This window comes from Cardiocondyla obscurior, linkage group LG05, assembly GCF_019399895.1.
Source record: "Cardiocondyla obscurior isolate alpha-2009 linkage group LG05, Cobs3.1, whole genome shotgun sequence".
NCBI classification, from domain to species: Eukaryota; Metazoa; Arthropoda; class Insecta; order Hymenoptera; family Formicidae; genus Cardiocondyla; species Cardiocondyla obscurior.
Window position 1 is genome coordinate 2,157,308 of NC_091868.1, and position 20,666 is coordinate 2,177,973.

The 20,666-nt window shown below is 39.0% G+C and overlaps 1 protein-coding gene across 3 annotated transcripts in view; it reads left to right on the plus strand.

The window, feature by feature from the left end:
• Positions 1-20,666, plus strand: part of LOC139102525 (neural-cadherin) — a 177,076-nt gene that overhangs the window by 24,101 nt on the left and 132,309 nt on the right. For 2 of the 3 annotated variants that reach the window (XM_070656469.1, XM_070656471.1), the window contains exons 2-10: positions 7,348-8,755; positions 9,025-9,072; positions 9,765-9,956; positions 11,052-11,298; positions 12,088-12,307; positions 12,480-12,756; positions 12,861-13,456; positions 14,216-14,362; positions 14,961-15,152. In XM_070656469.1, coding sequence (XP_070512570.1) covers positions 7,441-8,755; positions 9,025-9,072; positions 9,765-9,956; positions 11,052-11,298; positions 12,088-12,307; positions 12,480-12,756; positions 12,861-13,456; positions 14,216-14,362; positions 14,961-15,152 — 3,234 coding nt within the window. In that variant the 5' untranslated portion in view covers positions 7,348-7,440. Of the gene's footprint in view, positions 1-7,347; positions 8,756-9,024; positions 9,073-9,764; positions 9,957-11,051; positions 11,299-12,087; positions 12,308-12,479; positions 12,757-12,860; positions 13,457-14,215; positions 14,363-14,960; positions 15,153-20,445; positions 20,637-20,666 lie in introns of all 3 variants that reach the window. The other variant, XM_070656470.1, reaches the window with a different exon arrangement.

The window sequence follows — 20,666 nt, forward strand, 5'->3', positions numbered from 1 at the left end:
CCTGTGAATTTTTTTGCTCCGATTGCATTTGGGAACTTACCGCGGCTAAAACGCCGAGCTCCTTCATAGAAATCGCAGCTGTAATGAACACTCCACGATGTACAAAGAGAGGGCTTTATGCTACGAGAAGTTTGTGGCAATATATACTCTTTGGCGCATTTAAAAGCTTTTTCTATCGTCGCTGTTAAGATCGTACCTGCATCCGCTGATAAGATTATAAACCGAGCCTTTGAAATTACGATAGGGAACGAATAAAGTGCGTTTCAGGCGGCCTTTCACAAGCAAGGTGGATCGAACTCGGCTCGCAGTTTATTATGCCGCAAACAATTTCTGTTGCATATAAATTACCGCGGTACTAATAACAAATGTTTACAAGCCTGCCTGGTTTTAACTTTGCTACTACATTGTAATGTATAATCCACTGCTGCAAAACCGACGCGCAAGACCGTGTGCCGCGTAAAAGTGAATTTAAATAAAGCACAAACATCAGCGCGATGCATCGCCTGCAAGTAATTTTGCAAACAATAAAAATCTCGCAAAGAAAGGAGAGGGAAGTGATATGTCGAAGCCATTTGCGATTCCCTAGAATTGGTTTTTAAAGTCGGCGAAATAGAATTGAATAAAAATTAAATTTCCCACGGGACGATGAGCGATAGCTAATTTTTCTCTTTCATGAATGAAATAGTCGTGGCTGCGGCGAGCGGAGTTTCTTTCGCTCGCTCCCTCCCTCGTTTTTTCTCTCTTTCTCTGACCGAGCGCAATCTAAAGAGACCGAGTTTTAACCGTGACATAAGCCTATTAGGAGGGCAAGATTTATCCACGACCGGCAGTACGCGCGCCCATGCGATTTTACGCATTTAGGTCGCTTGTATGAAGGTGAAGTAGGCATTCTCTCGCAGTTCATTTAATATAAATGCGCGTTTCGTTAGAAATTACAACGAACTTCGTATAAAAGAAAGCTGCACCGACGTCGTACTTTATCTGTAATTTTCCTACCAATATCGTTCCTTGGCGAGAATTCTCAAGAATCTTGCGAAATAAATTCGGAATTAAAATTATATCTCCCTTAAAACTTAACTCTGCGAATAGTGAGATTTATTTGACTTTAAATTTTCTCGCGTTATTAAACTCGCACTCGGAATAAAATTTAAATAGATTATTATTTTCTTTTTTTAACGCCGGTATTGGAAAGACGTCAGATTTTTGAAAAAAAATCTGGCGATTAGGAATTTATATAAAAATATTTTTAAGGAGTATAAAATTAATCTGTTTTTGGAGCATTCTTTAATTAAAATTAATTACTTGACGGGTATTTGATTACTCGTTATTGTACGATATATTAAACACCTATTTTTAAATAAAATTTCGAAACAGTTTAATTTTGTCTAAATTCTTAAACTTTGAATTAATAAATACTTTTGACAAATTAAAATCGATTTCTCTACTTCGGCAAACAAAAAGGCGTGTCTGAAAGTATATTTCTGAAAGTATATTTGGTTACGTGAATTGAGTTAGTAACTGAAATTGCAATGACTAACATATTGCTTGTGCAGGATGCAGTTTTACATATTCCTCTCGCGCGACATTATGCATACTCTATTACTATTCCCGGAGTGTGTGCATGCGACCGTACAAGGAGTATTTCCAGCATTATGATAGAACAAAGTTTTCCTCTTAATTTCGCACATTTCTTGTTATTCTTATCTCCGCAAGCAAAATAGAACTAGAAACGGGATAATACTAGAGCGGTGCTGCGGTCCGACGACGATATATTTAGATAACGCTTGTGGAAAACATAGTTGCCCGAATTACCCGCGTAACATTAGCAAAAAAAAAAAAAAATACTCTTACGTTTACAATACACGCTACGTGCGCGCTATTTTTTAAGAGACCCTAATTTTAAACAATGAAAAAAAAAAATTATTTGACTCACCGATCTGCTTGAGCTTCAGCGGAGTTGTAGTTCTGCCGGTGACTGTAACATAAAATACAAAATATTAATGTAGAGATGCTGGTATGTCAATTAATAAAGTTAATAAAGAAAGTAAATTTTTTTTTTAATTAAAGATATTATTAAAAAAATTTATATTCACCTAAGAGTTGCTCCGCCGATGCAGGATGCCTTTCCGAGGCCTCCTCCTCCTCTCAGACCTCCTGTCAGAGTAACTGGCTTCCTCTCAGTTCGTCTGAACTTCGTTCTCGCGCTGGTCACCTGCAACAAAAGCCCGAATAATTAATTAATATTATCTGTATAATACTTCGCTTCGAAGAATCATGATCGTAAGGATATAAATTACTTATACGGACAACGTGGTTACTTTTTTTTCCTTTTAATATACACGCATATGCTCGAAATGTCGCGTTAATTTCGGCGAGGCAGATTTCCGTCGATAACTTTGTAAATCCCGTCACGCGGCAACACGAGTCTCGGGAATAATTAAGCGGCATTATTTGACTTCTCTCCTGTTGTTAGATGTAAATGCGCGATTTCCGTTTCACTTCGTAAGTATTTAGCTTCGCGAATGGAGACGCCCCGTGTTATTACACCTACTTTGTACCGTAACTTACGCCGCGCGTAATTTTGCCGTTTCAACGACGATTTAATTACCGTTCTCTCTTTTCGATAGATGACGAGTCTATTACACTTCGCAGGATGGCTATTAATCCTGTTGATTAAAGTCGAGTTATCGGATCCACGCTCTTTGCCGTTCAACGATAATCGCGGATGGTGCATTAGTCATGAAAACGAGAGATCGTGAAGGGGATTAATCAATTCCTTCGCGTATTTAAACGAAAGTGGCGTTATTAACACCTTTACGTAATCCTCGCGCCGTTTTCTTATCAAGAAAAAAAAAAAAGGTACCCTTTAACATCAACGTGAAACAAGATGCTTTTTAATCTCATTTAACTTACTAATTGCGTAATAATTCGAGAGACATTTATTGAGCGTAACAGTCTTCACGAGTCTGTCACGTTAAAATTAATAAATTTTGTATAGTACCGTACTTTATGAATAAATTATAATACCGCGATGCGTACCAACGTTTTGACGCACGCAAACTGTGCGTTTTTATCACGATTAACTCGTAATTGCTTGAATGAATTGTTAAATGCATTTTATACGACCGATAATTTCGACGCGTAGATAGTTACGTTTGGTTAATATATTATTTAACAATTTTAATTTTATTAATCTTTAATGTGGAATAGAACAAACATAATAAATATTATAATTGCATGAGAAACCTAAAGCGAAATATAACAACCGTGCTTTCGGTAATCATGATACCTAATAATCGATATATGAAAAGTATATACACGTAATTATGTGCGTATGTTATGCAATATATCAAAATTGTCTCTACAAAGTAAATGTATATCAAATTATTTTAATTAATAAAGCCACTATTTTGCTATTTAAAATAATACGTACGTATATACGATACAATTAAATTTTTCTTTTCCTGCAATGTTACGCGCGGCTGGTTTTACATCACCGAGAAAGAACCTTGTCTTTATTAACTATTTCAAAGAGTCGTCCGGAGAGGACAAGCTCTACGATTGCTAGTGAGAAAAATTCAAGACGTTATTCCGACCGATTATCTCCGGAAAGGGCCAGGCTGTCTTATGCGGGTGCATTACGTTCTTGAGTGCGGCGCCGATTCTCGCGAAGTCAGTACACCGGAATAAGCCGGGTCTCTTCTTTTTTTTTTTTCTTTTCTTTTTTTTTTTTACGAGCAGCGCGCGAATGTATATCCCATTCTGTGCCGGAGACCCCGGCTGGCTGCCTTGGCCGAAGTCATTTAATACGTTTCGAGGAGGGATTAGGTGTCGTGTTGCGTCGGTTTTAACCGTATAATGTAGGCTCGCAGACCGGCGGAGCATCTGCTCCCGAGTCGCGGGCCCTCGACTACGATCCCTCCGAGGGACTCGAGGTCTCGACTTCTCGAGACAGGAGAGGCCGCTGGGGAGACGACTGAGAGGCGATCGGAAGCAACCGGGACGACCGTGCGAGAGAGAACGTGGATTATTCTGCGCGAGCGCGCCCGACGGGATGCGAATGTATGCACGGAGTATTTCGTCATGGTGAAAATAGATACGGGAGCGACACGGTGGGCGGATTAATTCAATATCTACCCGTGCACGCGGCTCAATTGTCAAGAAATCAATTAAACAGTTTTCAAATAAGCGCTTATTAAAACGTCACGTTCATGTGCGCCCGAATGTGGGTGCTGAATTAATTCAGTCGGATGACGTAAACCCGGACGAAAAAGCATCGCGCGTTTTTTCGGATTTATCTTTTCATTTTAAAAAGCGACCTGTAAAGTATTATACATTTGTTATACAAATATAAATTTGAACGGTATACGATTATATTTGAGAGAAATTTTGCCAACGCTTTTAAATTCTTGCGTTATTTTAATTCCTGTATCAAATTAGCTGATAAATTAATTTAAACGTTTCGCCGGATGCAAAAAGATATATCGGCGTTCGGTTAAATTAGAAACTGGTGCGTGCATTAATTAATATTAATTTCTCGCGGGATAATAATTTAATACTCGAGGAATTTAATTTTGGAGTTTAGGAATTCAATTTCATGTTTGTTAATTAAACGGGTATCGGAATTGTATTCGGCTAAACAGGCTGTACTTTCTAAACAGTTTTGACACACACATTACGTACACGCATACGCACATTCTCTCTCTCTTTCTCAGCCTTACGAAAAATTTTTATCACGGATTTCAATTAGCAAACTCTCCCGCAACCAGCCATGATTTGCCAAGAAATCCGGGATATTGTTACAAACAATTGCCAGCGCGGTGTAGACTGAATTCTTTAAAATATTCCGTGTTATTGCCTTGTTGAAAGGTGCGCTGTTAACGCATAAAAAATACTCGGCGGCTCGCGTTATGGGATCGACCCGCGAATATTGTTATCATTGCGCGCAACCGCGAGAAATTTGTGCGCTATTAACGCAACAGTTGGCGGAATAGCGGACGGGTTGCTTTCAAAAGCAACATCGCAACATCTGCTTGTAACTTTCCGAAAGAATAAAAACTAGGGACGGAGAAGGTGAGCTGGAGGGATGGGCAGAAGTAAGGGAAACGTGCAAACTAGACCGGGGCTGCGCAAAATAATTTCCAGGAATGCAGACGAGCGGGGAACTTCCGGCGCGTTTCCCACATTGGGCGTAATTACATTGCGCGGGCGGAGATTAATTTACACAGCCGAAAGAATATTACCTAAATAAAGCAAGGAAGTCAAATACATATATTCTCCTTTTATTTGCCTTCGTAAAAGATAAACGTAATTTTGTCTACTTTCAACGAAACGTCGTGAAGAATATTTTATTACTTTCTCTTAATCAAATACTTCAAATGTTCTAAAGAAAAATATATATAAATTACAATATCCTACTTTTAATTGCGCTTGATTTGTTAAAAAATAATTTGTCAAATTGCTAGTCAATAAAATATATTTTAATTGCTTAAAAAAAAAATAAAAAAAATTTACGTTAAAATTGATTATATTATTTTTTATTTTTCATACCCACCTTTTATCTACCGTTAAATTTATATGTCCGTTCTGGCAATCGATAGTCGTTAAATGTATAAATCTATGTTCCTTACTTCGTAAAATATTGCAGCGCGGAAGGCAATAATGCGTCGAATTTTTCCGCTCACGTTACAACCGCACTGCATCATAAAGACAGTTATGTTCGCGCATTTCTTTTTTCGGCACGGCCGTCGGAGCGGTTTCGAACTTAAACGAGCCGCGGCTGACCTCACATCCGGTTCTCTTAGGGCGTGAATGGAATCAAATGGAACGGAGGGTTACTAAATGACAATGGTCAACTCGTACGCGCCGGCTCTTATTTCCGGTACATGCGGACATTGTTCGTCGCATCCTGCACAGTATACGACAAGTAAAGGCGTGTTGTTCGTAATACTTCATCTCCGTCGCGTAGTTACGTTTCGAGCAGCAAACGCTTTCTCAAAAACTTATTTAATTCAGATGCAATTCGTGCCAGAACTTAATTTTAATTACAATTAATTTATTTTAGTTTCTTTTTTTTCTGCCCGATTATTTTTATTTATTGCCAATTTTATTTCGTATATTCAGCTGTTTCTGAATTTCAATCAAAGTATAACCGAAAGTAGCTTTATAAAATTATGCCTGATAAAAAGGTGAGCTCAGGTGTTATCGTAAGGCTTGAATATACTCTGCATATTGCTCAATTTGCACTGTTTTACATGCAGCTTGTATCTTTATCTTCAAAATTACGATGTTTCCTCTCTCCCGCGAGTATTATCATAATACCGAAATTGTAAGCGTTTCGTGCAATGCGGATTTTATACGAATGATAATACCAGCCTCGCTGTAATTGAATATAAAGCGCAAGATTAAGATAGTCGCATTTCGAAAAGATATATGAGATCATATTAGATTGCTCCAAAGCTTTACGCTATATACATATATAGATATATATGCAGCGGCATCAAGATAAAATTTATGTAATCAGAATACGTGAGAATTTTCATAAAATACAATTAACATGGTTGATAGTATTATCCGTTTCACATTAATTAAGTATGCACATTATATTTCCGACCGAATAATCATATCGCACATAAATAATTACAATAAATATGTTACAATTTGATTCGTTGAAATTATTCAACGTTTAGATTCTTTAAATTTAAGTAAGCTACAAACGGCGACATCAAAGTACGTTATTAAAAAAATAATAATCGTAATAAAATAAATTTACGTGCCCGTTGCGAATTGCGGCGCGCACAATACACCGCGGAACAAGATACGTTAGGAAGCGGCTGTTAAATGCACCGTTACGGCACAGGTAGTATTCGATCGAAAATAAAATTAAGGTTAATTTGCTGCATTGCCTCCAATACGTAACACGGGTCGTGAGCTTTTGCGCTAGGCACGTTAATCACGTTATACAAGGGCTTTCTCACGTTGCGGCCAACGCGCGTGTAATTACACGCGAATATATAAATGCTGTCATAGCGCCACGGGATGCGCGCGTAAATTGTTCACGCGTAATGAATTTACGGGCCGACTGTTCGGATTCGTAATGCAATGATTGAAAATGCACACAAAATCAGTGGGGAAGCTTAAGCCCGGCCATTAGCCATCGCGGCCTCATTATCGCCGCGCGCTAGTTTATTCGTTTTAATAAATTCGTAGACGCATATTTCTCCCCGGCTAGCACCTACCTCCGCCTCCTTTATTAAAATTCTCCCCCCGTCCTTTCGGAATGTACCTTTCACGTCGACGTCGCGCCTCGTTACTTGGCTAATAGTATTCTCTGCGATTTATTTTCAGTTGACGCCAACACTGATGCTCTAGTAAAGGTACCTGGCGGATCGAGAGAGAGATAGAGAGGATAGAGAGCGGGGGAGCAGTACAAACAGCAGGATGTGGAACGCACGAGTCGTCGTCTTCCTACTGGCAATCACTTCCGTAATTTACGCCAAGGTGGCCGTGTTGCCTCACGATGTCTATCCCGGTTATGAGGTGACGCAATTCCGGCGCGACGCGAGTCGCGCCTCTAACTTCCGTCTTCTGGAGACCGGGTTCTCCAAGTACTTCACCGTGCTGGGAAACGGCCTGGTGATGACGACGTCGGATCTGACGCCGCTGGTGGACCGTTCGGTTAACCTGATCGTTCTGGAGGAGCTGGCAAACGGCACGCAGACCCACGACCTTCACCTGTACGTCATAAATCGCCGGAACATGCTGACCTTTTCGCACGACCGTCTGGGCGAGGGCGAAGTGCCGGAGAACTCGCCGATTGGCACGCGAATAGTCGGTTTTCCGGTACTGAGGGCACGCGGCAGTTTTCCGGTTCACTACAAGATTCTACCGGACGACAAAGGGGAACGTCCCTTCGCTCTTCGAGAGAGCGAGTCGAACGACACCGGGTTCAATCTCACCCTGAAGAGCCAGATGCAGGGCGTCAGAGTGGTCACCGCGAGACCTCTCGACCGGGAGACCCGCGGGATTTACACCGTCGTGATACACGCGTCGGACGGTAATTTCCTGAGTACCTCGAAGATCAGTGGTATCGTCCACGTGCTCGATCAGAACGACAACAGCCCGATTTTCGAGCGCGAGCTGTACGTGTTCGAAATAAGACCGACGAACCTAGACACCTTGCGCAAGGGCAACGTGGCGCAGCCCGGCTGGAAAAGGTTCTCCACCGTGGGCAAAGTCACGGCCAAGGACGCCGACGGGGACAAGGTCGCGTATAAGTTAGTCACGCCTAGTAGCCTACTGATCGTCGTACCGCAAACCGGCGAATTGTTACTGGCCGGCGAGCCGGAAGTGAATCCGGAGCAGGACAGGGAGTGCGAGCTGATCGTCGAGGCGCACGACTTACGCACGCCGAGCCGCAGCACGGAGAAACCGGCCAAGGTTGTCGTGAGGTTCCTCACCTCGGAACCGGACGATCCGCCGGAAGTGCATCGCATACAGAAGAGGAGGGTCACCAGAGCGGTGCGACCGACGAAGAAGGTCGATTTCACCGAGGCGGACGGAAACGTCGAGGGCAAGATCGCGTTTTATTTGGAAAAAGAGAACGAAAAAGAGACTTACAAAATAAGAGACGAAAATAAATGGGTCACCGTGGGCGCAAACGGCTCCGTAATGGTTAAACAGAAATGGGACTACGAAGAGTTGGGTCCGGAAAAGACTATCGATTTCTGGGTTACGATTACGAACACAGGTACAGGTACTATCACAAAGAACTTCATCAATTTTTATCTATTAATCTTCCAACTGGCAGTTTTCAGTAAAATAATGTTTAATTAATTAATTAAATTTTGTCGTTATATAGGAAACGAATTTTTTCTTTTTTTTTAAATTGTTTTAATAAAGTTATTTCGCGTAATTTCGTTTATTGCATTTTATTATATAATTTATGGTATTTTAATAATATTTTGAGACGGTCTTTTTATTCAGTTTAATTAATTTTTGCTTCGATATTCTTCGCATGTGAAGAGCCGTGCGTACGATATCCACCCGGTGTCCCGTGCCCATATTACGACGGTAAAATTTTGTTTCGATAAGTACTGCCTGAAATAATCTCAATGGCACATCTCATTGACCCATTCTCACGTGCATATCCACGCTTCTAATTTAATTCTCGCTGTATCTTTGGGGCTCTATAATTAAAAGGGTGCGGTTTCATCCGTGTAATAGAAAATTTCAATAAGAATATATAAAACATTTACTACTGTAGCTGTCTGCCGTATCTTGGAAAATATAGTTCCCGCAAATGTATATTTCTAATAGTAATTATAACTCTTTTCTTTTCCCGCATCATCGGCTTTCAAAGGATTTCAATGTAAGTAGCAATCTCAATCGCCTACTTCTATTAACAAACGATACACGCATTACTGTTATCACCACGTCGTTTTCATACCGCACTATTTTATCTCTCAGTAGACATCACCGTAGAAGCATTTCTTCCGAGTGAGAAATGACGGTCGAAATAAATCTCGAATCGGTCAATCATTTCTCACTGGGACGTGTTCACGCTTCGAGTAGCTTTTTACTAAAATTGTCTCGAGGTTCGCCGACCTTTCGGGCATTCCATGAAAAAATAAGCGTGAAACGACCTTGCGCAATAGCGATTAAAATTTAACAACATGCAAGTGGCGCGCCAGTAACGCTGCTCTACATTGTTAATTTACCCGCGTGGCTGTTACGTATACGCGATAATCGATGTGACGTTATAGATACCGACAATCAGCGCGTCATCATCAACATGAAGGATGTGAATGACGAGCCTCCGTATTTCATTAATCGGCCGCTACCGATGCAAACGGTCGTACAGCTGAATGCACCGCCGAACACTCACGTGTTCACCCTTCAAGCCAGAGATCCTGACACCGACCACAACATCCATTACTTCATCGTACGAGACCGAAGTACGTAATATCACGAGTAATCGGGATCCGATATTTCAGCCATAACGCTTACGTTCCGCACATTACTGATAAGATGTAACGTAATGAGAATATTAATAAAACACACGTGAAGGATTAATGAAATTTTCCAGAAATTCAATTTCACATACCGACGTTCGCGTGAATTGTCCTCGAACGTATATTGAATTTAAAAAGCTAGACGAAAGGAAAGTTTTTCAACTGTTTCTTTTTTTTTTATTTTTTTTTTTAAATAAGATTATCGTATGCAATATCGCGGGTAATTTTTAATTTAGCAAGAAAAGTAGAAAAGTACGAGAATTGACTGTCACATTGTTATTAATTAAAAAAGATTAATTGTCACGTTTATAAAATATCAATCAACAATTCGACACTAAATTTTTCATTAAACGAGAGAATATTCCGGCAATTGAACAGTTGACCGTTGAATTAATTATTGTATGAGAGACATATATATACGTTGAATTTAATACGCGTTGGATTTCATGAGCGTGCCGTATAGACACGTTGCACATTCGCAGACGTACGGCCTAATTATTAATCTGTATGCATCACGTCGGCGTAAAATCGTGCATTGTTTCCATCGAAAATGCGCCCAATGATTACAACGGCGACCTAGTATGCGCACTTTTGAAGGATAATATAGTAATGACTGTTACGCCGAATATTTTCCCACAATAATCCGCGCTTCGAAATCGACCAAATAATTTTTATTTCACGGCGAGATACGAAGCAGCGATTCATATCGCGTTATTAATACGCGATACGCTCGGCGTATTCAATCGGTGGATAACTAATGATATTGGTTTCCGGTAACACTTATAATAGGAATTAATTTTGTTCTACCGACCTCGATAAATTTTTGAAGCTTTTACATTTCTGGCGGGCTAATCATTTTAATCGAAATTAAAATTCTATTTGGCCACAAGTGCCAAACGAAATTTTAAAGTCGCGATACAATTGCCGTGTATTCGACGTCGCGATCGATTAGTCGCGTGAGTTTCATTGCGGAACGGAGATAATGTATCCCAAGTCCTTTAATCAATTAATTAATTAATTTAATCGCTATGCACGCAGCCGGCGGTCGCTTTGAGGTCGACGAGAGATCAGGAGTGGTACGTACTCGAGGCACCGACCTCTTCCAGCTGGATATGGAGTACGTCCTTTACGTGAAAGCCGAGGATCAGAACGGCCGTATCGACGAGAGGCGTTTCCAGTCGACTCCTGAGGAGAGACTATCGATCGTCGGTGGAAAACGCGCACCGCAGTTCTATATGACGGCGTACGAGGCCGAGATACCAGAAAACCAGAAGAAAGACTCCGAGTTAGTTCGCAAGTCTTATAGCAGCCAATTAATCTTTTCAGTTTATGCTTACTGAGAGAAAGAGCAGCTCGAATTGTTTCATGACGTTCGAAATAACTTGCGGCAACTTTCGTATAAGACCGGCTTTGACTTTTAAAATATTGCCGACCACACAATTGACTCTTTTCTTTTTTAATTATATTACTTTGCTACCAATCATTTCCTGGGCTAAATTTTAATTATTAAATTTAATCGAGTTAGATGCTTGAAAAAAAATTATATTACTTTGCTACCAATTATTTTCTGGGCTAAATTTTAATTATTAAATTTAATCGAATTAGATTCTTAAAATAAAAACGTTTTTCCGTTAGATTAATTGTTGCTACTGTACGAAATATAATTAAAATTAAAAAATATAAGAAATATTAAAAAAAAAAAAAAAATGTAACATGCTTGATTCTCTTTTTCTTTTTCAAATTGATTATTTATGGGTTACTTGATAATTGAGTTTTCATGTCCAGCTCGCTTGGCGTTCTTTTATTTGCTCTCAACGGCATTATTTGCGCAAGGCTGCTTGCATTTGAATATCGCAACTATTTGACTTTAGTCCACTTTACTGTCAGAACTGTTTGTCTTCGGGTCAGTTGACTTTTCGAAGTTTCGATCTGAATTCGACCGAGTTGCCCGTTTACGTGACAAATATAAGACTTTTCGAAATTTATTCTTACGGCGAGAGGCGCGCTGCTTATTTCCCGAGCTGTCAAGTTCGCGGGATGTTCGTGTAAATATCACGCGCTCAAACTTTTTCAGCATAATATCGGTGAAAGCCAAATCGTTCGCCGATCGGGAGATACGGTACACGCTGAAGGCGCAAGGTCAAGGAGCCGCGGGTACGTTCAACATCGGCCCGACTTCCGGAATAGTGAAACTCGCGAAAGAACTGGATTTCGAAGATCTACGGCAGCCCCACATATATTCCCTGATAGTGACGGCCACGGAGGACTCCGGTGGTTTCTCAACGTCGGTCGAGGTAACTAGATTTACGTTTTCACGAACTTTGGCTGTTTTCGCGAAGAGTGACGACTTCTCCCTTCGGAAAATATAGCGCACTCTAAAACCCGCCCGTTCTCCTCTTTACTTGTTGAACATTTATTCGAGTTCAAGCGTTTCAGGAGCCTCACGTGATTTTGCTTAATTCGCAGCTAACAATTCGCGTATCGGACGTGAACGACAACGCTCCTAAGTTCGAGCTGCCGGATTACCAAGCTCACAACGTCGACGAAGATATCCCGCTGGGCACAAACATACTGAAAGTTAAGGCAACTGACGCTGATTCAGGAGCAAACGCGGAGATCGAGTATTTAGTATCCGATGATCACTTTAGCGTGGACTCCAACGGTATTATTGTCAATAACAAACAGCTCGACGCGGACAATAATAATGCTTACTACGAATTCATCGTTACTGCTAAAGACAAAGGTAAACTAGAACAAAGAACTGTTAAAATATACATTTTTGCTACTCTTTTTTTTTTTAATTTAATTTAAATACGTAATAGGCAATTAAATGAGTCTAATTTTTAGGCGAGCCGTCGAAAACCGGCACGGCAACGGTGCGGATATACACGAAGAATAAAAACGACGAGGAGCCCAAATTCTCTCAGCAGGTTTACACGCCTAACGTCGACGAGAACGCCGGACCGAACACCCTGGTCACCACCGTGGTGGCTTCCGACAAGGACGGCGACAACGTTCGATTCCGCTTCGTCGGCGGGAACACCACGTCGGGGCAATTCGTGATTGAGGAGATCACCGGCGTGATTCGGCTCCACGGGAAAGAAATCTCGCTCGATCGGGATAAATACGAGCTAAACGTCACCGCCTTGGACGACGGCGCTTGTTGCCCGAACGGCGACAAAACTATTCATACTAGCACCGCGGTCGTCGTCGTTTTCATAACTGACGTCAATGATAATAAGCCGGTGTTTAAAGATTGCGGGATGTACTATCCGAAAGTGGAGGAGGGTGCGCCGAATGGTAGCACGGTGATCAAGGTACAAGCGACTGACGAGGATAAAGGTGTCAACGGGCAAGTCAAGTACTCGATCGTTCAACAGCCTAATCAGAAAGGCACCAAGTTCACAGTTGACGAGGAAACCGGTCAGGTCTTGACCAATAAGGTACTTGACGCAACTGATCGTCCATTAAAATACTGCTTCAGTATAAAAATCAAATATTTTGACGTGTATAAAAATATATATATATATTTTTTTTTTAATTTAATATTATACTTTATAATATTTTGCATTTTAGTTTTTGTTTCTCTTTTTCGAATTTTAATACAGCTGCGAGTGCAAATTTATTTTTATACTGTTTTATATTTAGCTTAAAATAACAAGTAATGTTCGACGAAGTCGCAAATATTCTGTTGATTATCAATTCAGTTAATTTTAAAAAGTAATACAAATGCAATTCGCGTTGGAGAGTGAATTTAATATTCTGAATGCATTAAAAAACATCCAACAATTTCTGAAACTAGCCTCCACTCTTTCATTTTTTATACACGTCATAGGCTGAACGATAAGCATGCAACGTACTTAGTACTCTAATTATCGTTCGTGCCGCGAATACATAAAGATTTCTTATCAAAAAGACATCAATACGACAATATATCTACATTATTATTTCTTTTTTTTTTTAAACACGTTTTTATTACTTTTCGCTTTTCTGTTCACTCGGCTATATTAATTAAGAGCGACGAGACATATTAATTTTTTAAATATATATAAAATATAAACAAATTCTGTACTACTTGCTTATACCGTCGTGAAAATTTTTATAATCTATATAACTGCAAAGCATGCAAACCACTCGCAGATATTACGAATATTAAAAGATTCCCCGATGTATTTGTATTTAATAACCGGCTGTGTTTTCAGGTGTTCGATCGCGAAGGCGACGACGGAAAATTTGTATCCGTCACCGTCAAGGCGACGGATCAGGGCGAGCCCTCGTTGGAAGGTGTTTGCTCATTTACCGTCGAAATAACGGACGTGAACGACAACCCGCCGTTGTTTGATCGACAGGTGGGTACACTTAACCCCGAGGCGAGGGTTTAGGAAGCCATACGGGTTAGAAACGCGACGGCAGATGTCCGGAAGTAAGACTGAGCGTGACGAAACCACCATCAACGGCGCCGTTACGCCCCGACGCATCCGACTCGAGAAATAATACATCCGCGACGTAACTTCTCGGCGATAGTTTTGCTCGTACAAAATATTGTACATTCCCCACCCTTTATCGACGTAATAATATAAAAAGCTCGCAGCAAGCGGGGAGCTCTTGCGGCAAGTCGTAATTTGTAAAAGCGGCGATACGAGGCTAATCTAAAGTGGATCTTGTAAATTATGAATTCGGCCCATTTTTATTTTAAAAGCCTGTTATATATCCGATAAGAATTTGAGCCAAAGTATTTTTCAGCCGCGCGATGCAACTGCGAAAATAAGGGGCAAAAAATAAAAAAAATAAAAAGTGTGCCTACATAAGTGGAGTAATCAATTAAACGCAGTAATAAAACGAAATATCTTATAATTGCTAAACGCGCGCTCTGTAATTTTTACTGTAATGAAATATCTCGCGATATTTTTGAAGACATCCGACTTACGCACAATTGTAATTTCGCAGAGATACGTGGAAAACGTGAAGCAGGACGCGAGCATTGGAACAAACATATTAAGAGTATCGGCATCCGACGAGGATGCTGACAACAATGGCGCAATCGTGTACTCATTGAGTTCGCCGAATAACGAGCAGAATCTGGAATACTTTGAGATCCAGCCAGAGTCTGGCTGGATCGTGTTAAAGAAGCCCCTAGACGTGAGTATCCATATTAAATCGCTGATCTATATATCGTCTCTCTTTAGCAGTATGGACAGCATCGTTTTCCTGGAACACACCCACTTTTTCGTGGGCGAAGGCTTGCAATTTTTCTTTGCGGCTTGCTAGCTTCTTTTGCTCGCCAGATACACCCGAAAACGGAAGTCTCAGCAATGTAAGCGTTCCGCGACGTTAACACCGCGCAATATAACGTTCCTCGTTACTTTAATTACGTTGTGATTAATATTATTCTATTTTATATAAATGTATTTAAACAAAATTTAATTAATCCTGCGGATTTGACTCGTCCTGAATAAGTGTCGCGTGTCCCAGGAATGTGTAGGCTATATGCGTAGTATACTATATCTTTATATATATATATATATATACATTATATACATATACATATATGTATATATACATATATATATATACATACATAATCTCATATAAATATAAAAATTGAGTGTACACCTTCTGCCGATATATTGTACGTTTACGTTGACTTACGTTATATTTAAACACGAATCCGTTTTGTTGCTGAGCGGATAAACTTGTATACTAATATACGTTTGGTCGGCAATTATTTCTCTCATCACTAATATGCAACGAAATGAGTTTCCTTTTTACGGCACATGTATAGAACTTTTTAATTCCCATTGATATGCACAATGTGTTCACTATGGTAAATACTTAGCTATGCCTGATTTCCTCAAACGCTTCATGTACCTGAATCGATCGACCGTTCGGGCTATTTTTGCAACAGAACACTCTCTCTCTGTCTCTCTCATTCTCTCTATTGAGAACATACTCGCGGCGCGAGTACCTTTTTAAATGATTCCAAACGAAGCCTCTTGTCCAGTTTTTTCATTCACTTTTCGTCGAAAATCGGTCGTCGAGTTTCGTATAAGCGGTCGAAAAGCAAAGATTAAAAAAAAAAAAAGAAAAGAAAAGAAAAATTACGCGCGTGTCTTTTTCTTTACCGTCCTTCTTTTTCTCTTCACTTAATTTTCTTTGTTCGCCATTCGTTTTGCCGCGTTTCTCGGTTTTGCGCCGCGACGCCAATCATGATTTTCGATCAATTTGGCGAGTTGCAAAATGCCGACGCGTGTGATTTTGCAGACAAATAAAAAAAGAAAAAAAAAAAACAATAGACGCGTGCGGCTCGGCCCGCACGTGCGCGGCTGACCGAACGCGAACGTGTGCACTTTTCATACTTTTCCCAAAAGTAGCCAAGAAAAGGATGTGTATGATTTTTGTACGTGTTACGCGTTGTGGAGAAACGGGAAAAAAATGGAAAGGAAAAAAAAAAAAATGCAAAACAGTGATAATAAGAGATAATGACAAAAAGAGATGGAAACGTTCGGAGGAAACTAATGATCTTTAATTAATCAACTAACATTATTAATTGTGAATGTTTTTCAAAAGGGAAGTGATGTTTTTTGAACTTCCAGGAGCAGGTGGGAACAACATTTTTTGAGCCCCACGTACGGTGTACTTCAACCTCTACGCATTTTGTGGTGCATCAGACATAAACAATTTTTGACAATGCTTGCATATTTTATATGAATGTGTTTTTGATTCCTTTACAGGAACGGATCTCGCTCTCGCTCCTACATCCGTCCTCGCCCCCTTTCTCTTATTATCTTTATCTTTTCCTACGTCTGTCTCTGATTTTGGAATTTTTCTTTCATCTCTTATTAAAAAAAAAAAAAAAAGAACTCTTTTTCGTATGTTGCATTTTGTTGTTATGTTGATTATTACTTTACTCTATATCTGCATTATATTTATTGACTATTATTTAATTTGTATTGATTAATTGCCTAAAATCTCATCTATCTATGTTTTAACTATTTTATACATTAGACAAAGCCTGCGTTCTTACGTTTGTTTCTTTTAATCAATTATATTTCGTATCTTATTTTACCCTCCCGCATTTAATTTCTCTTTTTTTCTAACATATTCTCTGACACGTTTCCCCGATTTTCATCCTATTCTCCTCGGTGTACCATGACGTGACTGACAAAGAAAAGGAAAAGAACACGAAAAGTATTTTTGATTGAGAGCGTTTACCAATGTACAAATATGTGTATATACATATGTATAGATCATAAGAGAACTGTCCGTGGTGTGACATTTTTTCTTCTGTGATTGGGGCGGCATACCACTGTCGTGACGAAAACGGGAAGAATGCGAATGAAACATAAAACGGAAGTAATCACGGAATGAAAGGGAAGCCGAAAACGTGCGGATTAACTTAATCACGACGACGATCAAAGATAACGTCCATCGGTTTTTGAGTGTCGTTAAACGAATCAGACGAGGGGTCGTCATGTTTTTTTTTTCACAACCTGTCTCCCCCTTAAGCCTTCCCTCCAGTTCACCCTCTGTCGCCAGTCTCTCTCTCTCTCTTTTTCTATCTCTCTTTGTGTCCCCTTTCCCTCCCGGTCTTTCTACTCCATCCACGCCCGTCTCCCGATGCCTCTTTATCGCATTCTCGCTTGCATGAAAATGCCTGCATTGGTTGATTTCGTAAAGAAACTAATTTGAACTTCTTATTGTTTATGTTTGTGTTCATTGCACCATTTACTTTCTTCGGATTTGATGATGACAAAAAAAAAAAAAGGGCTGTTTTCCAGTAAGTAGGATCTATATTCTTGTGTTTCACACCTTGCATCGAGATACATCATGATGTGACCGTTGTTATACCAGCGCAAAAGAAAAGTATAATATTCGTTGCTAATACTAGACCGCCTTTCCGTTCAATTATTCAATATTATATCGTTTCAATGATTTTACGCCTCTGTTGTTGCTGTCACTCGGAGACGTCACTCTCTATTTCTATTTCTCTAGTCTCTCTCTATCTACTCTGCTATATTCTCTTTTACTTCTTGTCGCTCAATTTCTATCAAATACTTCTAATTGTTTCTTCTCCAGTATTTCCGTTACAAAAATTTCTATCACGCGTGATGTAATTTATTTTTATTTTTTTGTCTTTCTTTTTTCTTTGTGTGTGTACACATACGTGCCACCGCGCTATCTATTTTCGCTCTTTCGTCCTGGTCTCGTATGTATCCATAAGTGAAGGATGTCTTTATTATATCGTATTATTATCGCCGCCAGTGACCTGTCAATTTATCCGCAGTGACGAATATCCAACGGACATTTTAGAAATATTAATTTAAATATTTTACATATGAATTTTTCGGCTGCGTTAAATTTTTCTATGTTAAACTACAGAGAATTTATTCATGTTTTAATATAAATTATGCTATAAATTATTTCTATCGTAAATTATTAATTGCGCACTAAATACAATCTGCTTCGTTAAAATTATGCTATGTTTTTATTTACAATTTTCTATAGTTTGTTAATTGCATAAGTGATAATATTTCACTTAACAGCACATTATGTTTTTTTTTAATACTTATTAGCGTATTTAATAAAATTATAATTATTTAATTAAATTGCCCGTTGGATATTAAATGTTGAACAGGGATCTGGTTCCATATTACTGGAACAGCTTCAATAATTATTTTTAATGTTCCAGGAAGAGAGCCGGTAATTTTCATTATTAGAATTTTATGAGATCTTTTATAGACAAACGTTTGAAAACATAAATTTACTTGGAAACGAAGGATGCCGATTGTAAAAACGATTTTCCAGCAACTGACATGATACAGGGCTTTTATTAATGTAAACCGTGATGTTAATATTTTACCTAAGACCAGCGGGTGGATAGAAAATTTCTAAGAATTTGGCAAAGATTAAGAAATTAATTCCAAAAACTAAAAATTACTTTTAATTTTTTTTTAAGTTCTTTAATTAAATTCAATTCTAATTCAACTCAATTTTTCTATATATACGTATCATCTTTTATAATATTTCTTACAATATATAATTTTTTAATATAATTTTTAATTAGCTTTAATATTTATTTTTTATTACTATTTATCCGCTGGGTTATTACATTTTATTATACTAGATAATTTAGAAGTACCTATTAATTTTTTTAATATAGATTCTTTGATGCTTCCCAAAATTTTAATAAGAATTTAATATTAAAAAAAAATAATGTTCTCAAATTAGTGTTAATATTATTTTAATAAAAGACAAAAAAATTATGACGTACTTTATATAAAAACAAAAAAACATCTGTAAATTAATCAAAGGATCTATGAGTAAAAAAATAATTCTAAAGCATCTAGTATATCCTCCGCTTTCGTGTTATCTCGGATAAGCAAAGATAAGCATAGTATTTTGTTTAATGCAACCAGCGTAGCTCGATAGCCGATTTTTGAAATTGCGCTTTTCCTTTATTAGGAAAAAAATATTCCTTTAATAATTACAATATAATTTCGTTAATTATCATTGCCGATGTAAAATAACATAAAATTAAATAGCGCGCCAGCAAAATACCTGTTTGCATTAATCAACTAATACAATTAATACAGCAATGAGCTCAAATATACAAGAGTGTGCATTCGACAGGTAGGTGTATTGCAACTACATCGTCTACATTTGTCCATAATTTTTGTAATTTACTTGTTTAATTAAAATTAATTACCGAAGGCACGTGCTCATGGATGCCTTGTCAATCAACAGAAGTCGGCGATGTAGTATCTTGGTCATTATTGTCATCATAATCACGATCGACGTCACCGCCATCGTCACTACGATTTTCATCATCGTCATCGTCATCGTCACGCCGCTGTATGTTGCAATCACGAAATTACTCACGAAAGACTCGCTTCACTAAAGCATGTTTGAGTTCATTGCAGTAAATTTTGCTCCCGTATAAGCGATGCACTTCCATTAAATTGGGCAAAAATTATTAGGAAAGTTAATGGATTTGTACGTCACGAAGACAGCAAATCCATCACCGAGGTAACACGCAACGGAGTCGTCCTACCTCCAGGATACCTACGAGACTGCACGGTCCTTTATCTCTCTGTTTTTCTGTCTATCTTTTCTATCTGTTCGTCTTTCTCTATTCTTCCGTTTCAATTTCGCTCGCGGATAAAAAGCGGAAAGACCGTCGAGGGTACTTTCTCATATGGACGCTCTCGACACCGAGTGACGCTTTAGCTCTTTCGTAAACTCCAACGGAAAAGACGAGATAAAAAAAAAAAAAAAAGCAGTAAAGCAGTAAAGCGAAAGAAAAAGAAAACTAAAAAGAGTGACGAAACGGAAAACAATCGCAAAAATTATAAAAAAAAAAAAAAAAACCGCCAACTATAAAATCCCGAAAGAAAATGTCTTATAAGTTGACGGCCCAATGTTTTGCCACTAGCGTGACAGCTATCGCCTGCGAGTACGGGCCTCCGACAGAGGGATGCCAGTCTTGTCCGCAGACGTGGACGTTGAGTTAGACGTCGTAGACAGAAACAATAAACCACCTGTGTGGGATCAGAATGTATACGGCCCCATTCACATCAAAGAAAATGTCACAGTGGGTACTGTAGTGACGACGGTGAAAGCCAGGTTTGTATGCCACGACATGACCGAGACAAG